The following is a 12,574-nucleotide window of genomic DNA, read 5'->3' on the forward strand; positions in this document are numbered from 1 at the left end:
ATTATTTAAAAAATTACCTGCATTAATCCACTATTCTATCACTGAAATAGCACATCAAAAGAACAGCTGTTAAAGTCATTCTTATCGACCCTAACAAATAATCAGAATTTTAATTCCTCCAAATCAACAAATTAATAATAATTATTCAATGCATAAAGGTTCTTTTTAGGCTAGTTTCATTAAATCAATTCATGTGGTGATGATTATATAATTTTATTACATATGATTCATCCTTAATACTGGTTAGTACCATTTTCACCACTGCTGTGAGTCCATGACGCAAGGATGTTTTAATAGCTTCTAAAGGAGAAGCCCATTAAACAATAGTTATAATCATATAAAATAATATAATAGCATGAATCTTAACCACTGTTTTCAGCAACAATTAAGATGCCTTTATGTATAACATAAAGTTTTTTCCTCAGACTTCAGCTATTCAGCCTAATTGGCCTGCAAATAAAAATGATAGTCCTACAATTTTCATTCTCTCTGGGCAAGATATCATAGAATCATGGAGCTGGAAGGGACCTCCAAGGTCATCTACTCCAACTATCTGTTTGGTTTTATCATCTAGCTTATATTTTACCATTTTATTAATAAGGATATCATGAACAAATCTGTCAAATGTTTTGCTGAAGTCAAGGTACTCTTGTATCCATCCTGATTTATTAAACAACTAATTTTAACTAATTGTGAGCTGCCCAGAGTCACCCGCTGGGGGAGATGGGCAGCATACAAATTTAATAAATAAATAAATACATATATGAAAAGAGGAAATAAATTTAGTCTGACATAATTTGTTCATGACAAACCTATGCTGGCTCTTGTTAACTGTTGCATTCCTATCCAAGTGCTCATAAATATGCTGCTTAATGATCTGTTCAAGGACCTTGCTGATATAGTGGCAGGTCTGTAGTTTCCCAAGTCATTGTCCTTCTCTTTTTTGAAGATATGGATAATGTTTTCTTTCCTCCAGTCCTCTGGGACTTAGCCAGTTCTCCAAGAATTTTCAAAGATTATCCTTAGCGATTTACAATAATCTCCACTAGTTCCTTCAGTAACCTATTCATTCAGATTAGCTAAGTGATCTTTTACCTTTTCCTTGTCTATCCTGAGCTGCAGCTCTTCCTTCCATTAGTGGCACAATGATGGCCAGCTAAGGCTTCCTTTCTCTTCTGAGAGAAAACAGATGTAGAATATAAGTTAAGACATTCTGCCTTATTGCCATCATCGTCACCAGTTCAACTCTTGCTATAGTATAGACTTTTCCCCTTTCCTTTTATTCCTGATATACCTGAAAAGTGTGTTTTGTTGTTTTGAACATTTCTCACAAGCCTCAGCTCCTTCTTCATTAGACTTTCTAACACAATCTCTACAATTTCTGGCAATTGCCTTGTTTCATTTTCTGGTTATACACCCCTCTTTCCGCTTATATATATCCCTGTTTCCTTTTAGCATTTTAGAAAACTCTGTGTGTATCCTCACTGGTCTTTTTAGATACACCCCATTTTTTCCTTCTAGTAGGAATTGTCTGCAAGTATACCATCATTATCTTGCTTTGCAGGATTTCCCATCCTTTCTAGACTTTTTTCCAGGATTTCAAATCAAGCTTACCTTTTTTCTGAGTTTATCAAAATCTGCTCTTCTGAATCCAAATATATGTCTGACTCTTCTCTATTCCTTTTCCCCTAGGTATTATGGATAACATGGTCACTTTCTCCCAAGGTTCCAGGCACCCTCACTTCTTTAACCATTTCCTCCCAGTTGGTAAGCATTAGATTATTTCTTCCACTTTCAGACAAATAAAATTGTCAACAATATATTCAAGGTTTTCTCACAGTGTCATTAATTCCCATGTAAATCATTAGAAAGTGATAGTTATTAATGGGTTTGAAGGGCCTCAGAAGCCTACCCATCATATATATCCCTGATATGGGTAACTGGAAAATAGCACCCTTCCTGCAATGTCATACCAGATCTGTGTATAGCAGTCTCAGTTTCTCTGAGCAGGGCATCACACATCACAACATTTTCTTTTTTTTCTCAAAGGGATTCTTGGTTAGTTTGACCCACTGGGCCCCAAATGTTTTCCACCTTTTTCCATGAAGCCAGAGTTGGTGAGGCATGCTCAGGTAGCTGTGGACTGTCTTCAAGAACAATAGTCGAATATCAATAGTTGAATTCCAGCAGCATCAAATGCCTTTTGAACGACTTGCTTCTTTGGGTCACATACTTTAACCAGTCTTCCACCAGGCTTCCTTTTTATGTTTTCTGGTGCTTTCCTTCTCTGCTTTTCCTGAGGAGCTTTACTTTTGTCCAAAAACTTACCACCTTCCAAGATATGTTTCAGTTAAAAACTCATTAAGACCTTTTACCTTCTCCTCCAGTAAGGAGTTTGCACTTCCAGAAGATGTCATTTGGGATCTCTTCATGCAGGAGGACAAACATTGTACATAACTTGCAGATCACCACAAACCTTCCTTTGCTCTCCATGCTGTTTGGATTTGATTGGCAATCCCCTGCATACTTCCACATAAAATTCCCCAATTTGCTAATTCAGTGAGCTTGCTCTCTGGGGAATTGGCTTCCTTATATGTCCCCTGCCTCAACTAGGTCAGCAGCAAATAATCTCCAATCACATTATGGACCATTAACAGCCTTTACAAAACAACCAGCAGCAGCAGTCAGTTGTTGAAGACAGGAAGGAAGATGATCTTGGTGGAGATATGCAAGCCCCTTTTGTCTAGGCAATGGAGCCTGCATATCTCCATCAAACTCATCTTCCTTACTCTACAATAATCTCCATTTCCTTGGTTCTTCAACTTTCTTCCTTCTCCTCCTCTCCTCTCTTTTCTTCCTCTTCTGTCTCCTCAGTTGAACTCCCACCCCAAAGTCCCTTGTTTTCTCTCCTTTTACACTCATTCAGTGACATAGAGCATTATTTCCTCCCAGCATGGTAGGAAATAATTATTCTTATTTAAGTAACTAGTCTATGTAACTAATCTAAAAGAACAATATTACACTTGAAACAATTGAAACTTTTTGTTGTTGTTCAGTTGTGTCCGACTCTTCGTGACCCCATGAACCATATCGCGCCAGGCCTTCCTGTCCTTCACTGCCTCCCTGAGTTTGCTCAGTTTCATGCTCATACAATTGAAACTAGACTCCTTTTAAAAATCTGAAAGGGTACTATTTTCTTTGTACTTCAAACTTCTGTTATAAACACAATTACTTACCTATGACAATTATTTTTTCTATGATGTTTTAATATAGCCAAATAACTGGGATTGCCCTCGCCCACATTCAGATGAAACATTCCCTAAAGATCCAGGCATGAGAAAATACTAGCACCTTACCCTCACCCATGTGTTACAGGTATCGTATCACGGAGAAACAAATAGCCAGAATTGTCTTGCACAATTTCTCACTTGAACATCTACCACATGAATCTTATAAATAATAACAAAATAATGTGTAAATTCCTTGAGAAGACCCTTATATGAGAGTGAATAGGAGTTCCTTGAATAATTCAGTACTTGAGACCTTCTCACTTACTGGGCTCTAAATATATATCAGGTAAATGTATTCTGGCTTTTGCCTCATCTGAGTTGAACATCCAAAGCATGTATTTTAATGAATGTAGATGTCATTCCACATATTTGTTCCACAGGAGAACAAGAAAATGTGTATACTGAGAACACTTTCATCTTTGTAGAAGTATAACATTCTACATTTACACATACAGGACATTTACACAAATATTTCAAAGAAAACAGTGTTTTAGCTCACTTCTGCAAATATATGGAATGCAAGTATCAAGTAATAGTTCTGGATCCTCTGTGTTTTTCCTCATATTATTTAGAAGTGAATATCCCACCCTTGAAAGGAAGACCTCTGGTCTTCTCTCTGCCCCACAAACTGTCAAAACTATATGTATTTCAAAAAAGTTGCAAGTTAATTGGTTGCAACTAACCAGATTAGAAGCTTCCATCTGGAAATCTCTGGCCTTTCTGTAAAATATCCCAAGTAAAGATGACAGCATTTTCTAAAAGTAAAAATATTAATTTCCTGGAACTGACTAATGTTATAAGTCAGTGGGTGCAGAGTAAATCATTTGTATGACAATGAATATGATGGAAAACTCTGATACTGCTTTTCGGCAGCAAATTCTATCAAGGCAGGTAAAATAATAATTCCACATTAGTACCCAAAGCCTTTTACATTCCCTCTGCTTGCTTAGAAAAAATAAGCAGCACTCAAGAAAGCTGGAGGCATTTAAAGAAATTGCAGAGAAAAAGTGCAAAATTATGGGAGTCAAACTCCTAACGAGATGTATTGCTATTAACAAGTACAATTAACTGGTGAAAGCAGAAAAGCATGTTCATGCCTTACTACTGGACAGAGAAGTTGAAACTTGTACACGGCATAATAACAGATACACAGTGTTGTTACGAAGGGCTAGCAGTCACTGCATTTCAAAGCATCAGTTTGATACCTTCCTCTGCATACTGTTTCTAGATCTTCTTCAATGAATTCACCAGGAATATTTGAGGATTATCAAAGTTCCGTTGCAGAAAAGTGTTTTGCCACTTTAATTAAATACCATGGATGCAACAGAAGGGAGAGAAATTGTTTTGGACCATGAGAAAGACCTTCAATACAACCAGTCCATTCGAGTGTATATGCTTTCTTAGCCGGTATGAGCCCTTTTGTTTGAAATACTTAATTTTTCTTCACATCATCTCACACACTGGAAGAGCATTATAACAGGATTATAATGCCTTCAGAGCAAAAGCATGGGAAAAAAGCTACAGCTGAGAACTTTTAGACAGTTCTGTTTCCTAAACAGACATGCATCCATATCTAAGATTACACAATGAGACCACATAAAAAAAATTAAAGAACCGATTAAGAAGTATATATTTAAAAAGTGAATTAGAATGAACATTCGGTTCTGTTGATTCTGTGTTTATCATTTCTTACACTTAATGTGTAAAGTCTTACACATAAGACTTAATCTTTTTTGGACTCCTGAACTTTTCTGTGTCCTGCAAAATCTATAAATAAATAGGATGAAGTAAATTAAGAGACATTTAAACTTACCCCCTTTTCAATGCTCCCAGTTTGGCAAAGAGTACCCTCAGCTGCTGGAATACTGTTGGTAACACAGCGATTACTTTTGCTGAGACACCAAAGCTCTCTACACACTTCCTGGGAAAGAAGGCAGAAGCAAGTTGTTCAGAATAACTGAATAATATGTATTCAATGCTCCTTAAAATATACTTGTGTTGAAAGTCCAAGATAGTGCTCTAGATGCATATAAAAAAAAAAGAAAAGAAAGAAAAGAAAAACAAATTGAAATAAATTTTAGAATATTTATTAAGATGGAACAATTCACATTTTTAAAAACGAAGCTGTATTGTTTTCTGAATTCTCACATATTAAAATTGTTTGAATCATTTACCACAAGCTTAATTAATAGTACTGTACATTTCTTTTCAGCCATGTGCAGAAAGTCCATCATGGCAATATCTCACAGTGCACATGTCTCATTCATCGCACACAAATCCCCAAATGGGTTTTGTGAATTGGCCCTGGATCTATAATATTCTACAAACAAAATATGACATTATGAACATAAATCTTGAATTGTGTACAGAAATAACATTTCTTCTAGGGAAATTGTTTGCATGACCACAGGTCTCTTGTAGGAACACGAAACTTTCAGGTCTAGGAAGAGAGATTGGCAAAGGGACTGATCACTGCCTTGCCAGGCAATGACACTTTTTTACTATCTTAGATGTAGAAACCACAAATGTTTTCTTAGCCGGTCAGGGCCATTTCATATCTTTGCTAAAGTTGAGATTTAATTCAATCTCATTTGACTGAGTAGGGATTATCTTTAGCCTCACTGGATGAAGAACACTCTTCCATTCTTCTGGATACAGGTTTTCTTAATTCATCATCCCTAACTATAATAGGATACTGGTGTAGTGTTAGTGGCTGGGGAAACACAGCACTGCATAAAGGAAGTGAAGTAATTCCATTTCATAGCACATTTTTGGAAAGAGGAAAGCATTCTGCAAGATTTGTGTCTGATCAGACTCATTCTTACTAACCATTGCTTGCAGATTTCCCAAGAAGTTTAGAAGTACTGCAGAATCTTGGTGCAAATGGGGGGGGGGGGGAGCCATCTGCTATGAAGGAGATTCACTTTCCATTATGGTTCCAGTAATAAAGGTTTGGGGAAAAAATATTCTGAAGCCTTTTAGTATGATCAGTCAAATTGGAATACTCTTTCATTCACTTCAACTCCTAATTTATTTACATAGAATCCAAAGAATTGAAAGGCATCTACCAGTATACAACAATATCAAGCGTTCCTAACTAGGTCTACCATGTTTTTCTCTCAGCAAAGCTCCAATGTCTAATAGCAGAGATTCAACAAAAAAAGCTCTCACCGTGTGTGAAATTAGCAACAGAAAAAGGTTCTTGTGCTGAATTTTTGCAATCATGCAACTGTTAAAAGGTATAGTGAAGTCATTAAAATAAAATTAGATAATAGTCTTGATTCAATTCTTTCATCTCAGAATAAGTGATAATTTATGTGGAATGCTTCAAACTGCTGTTAGATGGCGTTCAAATTTCATATACAAATAATTGTGAAATAATTGAAGGTAGTGTGAATATGCGTTTTTTTCTACAACACTGAAATTAATAGTACTAGTTCCTTTCTGTGCTTGCTATGTTAATTTGCATTAGATTTGCAGCTCAAAATTCCTTAAAGGAACTTGGAATTTCAAGAATTTCAAAATCAAAATTAGCTTTTGATATGGAGATACATGTGGTCACTTACACTAATCAGTGGCATATTTATATGAACCTGGTCATGATGAAATAGCTTTATATTTAAAGGTATCGTGAATTTATGTATTATTGTTTATTTGTTAAGGCATGACTTTATAACACTCAAAAACATAAAAAATAAACTTTAACAAAAACAGCTGTGAATGTGCACAAACAATTGACTTCTGGCCTACATGAGTAACATCTTCATATTTGCTCCATCAATCCTCCCCCCACCCCTTTTTTAATCTTTGATCATGCATGAATGTATGATTATTTATAACTGATGCTTATTAGATTTTATAGTATAATTTTATTTCTACATTGGTCATTTAGTGCACTACAGATTGAATACCTACTTTGAATTCACTTATAATTATGGTCCTTCTTTTTCTATCTAATCTTAAATTTTAGATTTAGTTTATAGTCTTAGTACTAATAAGGGCACTGTTGTACTATTTTACTTGCACATAAGTACGTTACATCTACACAGCTGGATTTTGTCATATTTTGTTTTGTCACAGACCAAAATTAATTTACCTATCTAACTTGTAAGAGGACAATCTTTTATACACGTCTTATTCTTACATGAATCATCTACAACTATCTTCTGCTAATGATCATACAGATAGCTGTGATTGCATCCTCTGAATGACGTATATGTCTATATAGGTATCACTTCATTGATTCTTATGGCTATATTAAAGCTATACATTTCTAAAGACTTTTGAAGAGTAATTTTACAGAATGATTGCAAGGAATATTTATTCTCAAAAGACAGTGGCCCTGGATTTTTTTTTTTTTTAAAGAAAATTGGCATGTGATACATAATTGAAGTTTGATCTCCTGAGCAATATCCCTCCAAATTCAAGCAATCCCACTCAACATTATTTCAACCACTGAAACAATGGTGATTATGTGAATATGAAAAATTACTGTAATGGAGTTCTGAACCACCTAGCACCATGAATTTAGAATATATAGTCAAAGTAAATAGAAATTGAGAGGGGAATGATGGAAAACATGTCTGAAAGTCAATCAGTGATTAAAGGTATGCTTGTTCACTATATCATGATGTTCTAACAGAAAGATGTCTTAAAAGGAATTTATAAGTTTGCAAAGCAAGGTTTATAATATCCATTAAAATAGGTATGTTCAGGAATTTGAACTGTTAATGAGCTCCGAAGAAAACTTTTTCAGGACAATGACAACTGGTGGAATTCAGATGCCTCGTGTGGGCTTACATGAGCTGATTATTACCTGATGGCATCTGTTGTCCCTTTATCATCTTGACCAAAAGATTCATTTAAAATATTCAGTTAGTGTTTTAAATAAACTTAGAGCACCATGCCTGAATTCTATGAATAAAAATTTTGTTAAATAAGATAATAAGGATACTGAAAAGTTCATTTCCTTTTTATTCAAAATATCTCCCATGTTTAGCTTGTCAGGTGGAACAGGTAGAAACATCGGCATTAACTGTGTTGACAAGGATGCAATTTGAGGACCAGGGATCTATGTAGCCACAGAAAACTTTGGGTCTGGAATCCCTCCAGAAATTAACATAAAAGTATAATATTTAATATGATAGGTAAATTATTAAAACAGGGGAATGGTTACATAAATAGTATTTAATCAAATTTATTTGAATAAAAATTAAGTTACTCAATTTTAGGTTTTGTTCTGGCCTCATCCTTTGTTTGTTTTGCTGTACCAAGTTTTTGAAATACACGATAGCTCCCAACTTGCTACTGAAAGTTTTTGGCCTGGAATATGCTGCAAATCCCTGCTTTATTCAGTGCAACATACCTGCATATTACAGAAAGACGTGTTGGTAAAATCTATTATGGTATTTGGCTGCAGGTTAAAAAACAAGATTCTTCTGTCATCTGTAAATAAAGTAATGAACTTTTCAGCTTGCTTGATATCATATTTAACTGAATGTTTATTCATGAAATTCAGCATGATGCTCTGAGTTCAATAAAGCATATCACTGAATATTTTAAATGAGTCTATTCATTTTATTCAGTGAAAATAAGAGCGATAATAATTAATTTAAACCTATTTCTTCACCATATAATTTGTGTCATTAAAAGGAAAATGGAGTTATCATTATGACCTGTCTCTCAAGCTAGTACTATAACTGACATCACTTTTTGCTAATGTGAATGAGAGGGTACAAGGTGTCCTTAGCACTTATAATGGAAATATAAATGGTAACTCACAAAATACAACACAATTGCTGATGATTATTGCATTATTATTACATGTTGTATGGCCTTATGTCTAGGATGATTAATTTGCAGCAAGTCATAAATTAGTGCAGCACTCCCAATTAATTTGCAAGACAATCTAATTCAGACTGAGTTAAATCTTGCATTTCCTTCCAATGTACTCGATGCAAAGGGCAACACGAACACATAGTCAAGGCAAATGGGGCTCAAAGGGTAAAGTAGAAACATGGTCAGTATGAAGCAACAGATTAAAGATTCCAGCAGTCAAGGGCAATACATTTTGAGGCTCATGAGAATAGCCTTTAGTGGGAAGTTTCTTCCTGCCCTTAATAGCACTTGAATGAAGTCTTAAATGGACATGATCTCAGCCTTTAACCAAGCACAGCCAGTGCCTGTCAGTCCTAATTACTGAGACTGAAACTTCAAGGCCACATACTATTAATGACCTGGGCTATTTATCCCATGAGATTCTCCTTGCAAATGTGCATTCCTCCTTTCTATGTTCTTGTTTCCTACCTGAATCCAATTATGGTTTTATAGGGTAGATGGTTTAGTACCATATTCAAAATCTATGGGAATTAGGGCTGAAATAATGCTACCTGGAATAACCCTGTCAGTGGTGTCAGGGTCTGAGCCTTTTCTATTAGCATTGATCATGGAGCTGGTATTCATTATATCAGTTTCAAACTGATATAAAATCCCTTCCCTATTCATTTTATATCCTTTTTTACATCATAGGCCAAGTCTTTATATCTCAGCCTGTAATAGTAAAAAAAAAAAAAAAAAAGTATTGGTCCTATATCACATATATAAACAATCACTATGGAAGTAAGTTTGATGGATATGACATGCTTAACCTGAAAAATAAGAAATACTGTATATACAACACTGAAAGTGCTGAACATTGCAGTAAATAATTTGATCAATTTAATGACACTGCAGTTTTGCTTTCTGATTAGTGTTAGAAAAGAAGTGACTTCTGACAAAGCATCCACACATCTACATTTCTGCTGATATACTCAGAAATGTCTTCTACATGATCATATAATCTGTTGCATCAGAAAATAAGGAGATAATTGGGAAAGACTATTAACATTTTTTGCTGCTCATGCAGATGTTAGACAACACCTATTTGCTTGTTCCTAACAATTAGGTAGCCTAATTAAAGCATTCAGTTTAGTCTGGGCATCATGTCCCCCTACATTCTTTTACAATACACCAGCACTATACAGAAATTGGGAAGAAATGTTTTAAAACCATTTCAAAAGAACATTGATCTCTGTAACTGTGTGGGCATGTGTAATAACCTGAATTCAGTGCCAGATGAGATTGTAATAGCTACAGAAGCATTCCTCCCACTTATGCATAGGACAATAGCTGTTACAAAAATCTAGCTAATTAAATGTAAATATACATAAAATAAGTTTAACTGGCCAACTCTTTCATGTATAATTTTACGTTTCAGTACTTCTATCTGTATCTACTGTTGCAAAACAGAAAATTATCACAGGTTTCTATCTCATCCATCCAGCATGATTTTAGCCTGCTGGCTGCAGAATGGAGCTGCATCCTGCTTCTTCATCTGAATCACTGCATTTTGCCTGAATGATATTAACTTGCAAGTGAGATAGCACAGACTGAATCTTTTCATTTAAAGGCTGCAGTTCTCGTTTATTTCCATCTCGTTGCTTGCAGCTGCTTGCAGTTGCAATTGATCTGTGAACATGCCTATAACTGCAAATGAGAAACTCACTATATGCTACAACAACGTCTCTTCTTGTTCTTCCATGACTGCAATAACAGAATTCATAATAAAAAAAGGTATAAAAGGAAATCTTTCAGAATAATATTTCTGATAAAAATACTAAATAATTTCTGGTGAAAAGGCTGATATTTCAGATGAAAATATTGAGAACTATGGTGCATGTTCAACTAGGAAACAGAGTACAATAAGCAAGAATTCATTGTTTTACTATACTGTATTAAAATACTAGTTGCTCACAAAAGCACCTATGTAAGTTGTAAGACTATTAATTGTCAAATGTTAGCATCCAATCCTGTTTCTTGGGCCATCTGAAATGATATATTTGATTAGAAAGACTAGTAATTATAGCTGTTCCATTTTTCCAGTAGCCTTACTATTGGCTGTGTTTAGTATAATCAAACTTGCAGAACTCAGAAGTGGGAAAAAGTGGCTGACACCAAAATTATGGATTGTTGACAAAGAACTCAGTTAAAATAATATTTTCAGATTCAGATTGGTTCAATTATTTTTCAGGATGGTGGCTCTTGATGAAATAGGATAGAGTTGTTTAACATTCTGCTCAGGAAGTCAATCAGATTTTAAATCATCTATCAGGTTTTTTTCCTAGAGTATACACTAGTAGATCAGAGTTTGCATTAGTTTAATTTGCATAGAAGAAGACTGATTACATTACATGGCTACATTAAATAAAGGGGGACTTAAGCACACAAGAGAGTGTGTCTTGCTTAAGAGGTATTTTTAGCGTTTAAAACCAAATATGTAAACATTTAAATGCAACAATACTAGAAATATTCTAACAATTCAGTTTGGTTGAATTCAATATCAAGAACTGTACTTTCAGACTTGCAAGATTGATGTCAGCCTTGTGAGGTAGACCAGACAGGAAGCACGGCCAGATGAGCTAATTGTACTTTATTGTAAGGTTACATTAACAGAATCTTGCAAGTCTGAAAGTACTTTTCTCCCCTTAAGTCCTTTACAGCCCAAGAAACTAGGGAGGGTCCCTTCTGAGCTGCTTGCCCCACCCATATTCCTGCTGTGGGCTAAACTGCCTTTTATCTGACCATTCCCTTCGCTGTGTCTCTTCTCCCTGTCTCCCAAGGTCATTTCCACATACCATTATACTTTATAACTAGTTTTTAAATCTTTTAAATTTGTATTGAACCATCTTGAGCATGCTAGGGATGAAAAAGGGGAATACAAATTAAAATAATAAAGAAATAATAAAGAAGCCAAAAACAAATACCTGCTTTAAAATTTATTATTTAAAAATATTATTATCTTGTCTATATTCTTATCTGAATGAAGATTTTCTTTAAAATCTGGATAAACCTATCAGAAATCATGTATCAGTAATAAAAACCTTCCAGATATTCTTTGCTTGGAAACCTGGCTCCATTGCTCTAAGCCCTGTTAAAAGTTCACTCAACAAAATTATTTTTTCTAGGAAATTTATTTTAATATGGGCCATCAAAAAAGAGTATTCCAGAGCTAATGAAATTATCAGCTAGTCATCTATAAATACAATAAATCTGTGTTTTACATAATCACTGAGTTGGCAAGTCCTGGTCATGAGTAAGTTCAGTGCTCAGTAGGTATTATAAGAATATAATAGAAGAATTAATTGGAAGCAAAATATAAGTCAGAATTCATTACATGGTACAAACAGTATGTATTATTTAACCTATATGAAACCAATGTTCACTAGGATATTTTCATTTTGTAACAA

General features: G+C 34.7%; 1 protein-coding gene across 4 annotated transcripts in view; it reads right to left on the reverse strand.

Moving 5' to 3' along the window:
• ADAMTS6 (ADAM metallopeptidase with thrombospondin type 1 motif 6) overlaps positions 1–12,574 on the reverse strand; it is a 156,687-nt gene that overhangs the window by 55,679 nt on the left and 88,434 nt on the right. For all 4 annotated transcript variants that reach the window (XM_088130337.1, XM_025163324.2, XM_088130336.1 and 1 more), the window contains one exon: positions 5,104–5,211. In XM_088130337.1, coding sequence (XP_087986463.1) covers positions 5,104–5,211 — 108 coding nt within the window. The remainder of the gene's footprint in view (positions 1–5,103; positions 5,212–12,574) is intronic.

This window comes from Python bivittatus, unplaced genomic scaffold, assembly GCF_059951505.1.
Source record: "Python bivittatus isolate LINGU-HERP-01145 unplaced genomic scaffold, Pbiv_v1 ctg000850_np1212, whole genome shotgun sequence".
Lineage (NCBI taxonomy): Eukaryota > Metazoa > Chordata > Lepidosauria > Squamata > Pythonidae > Python > Python bivittatus.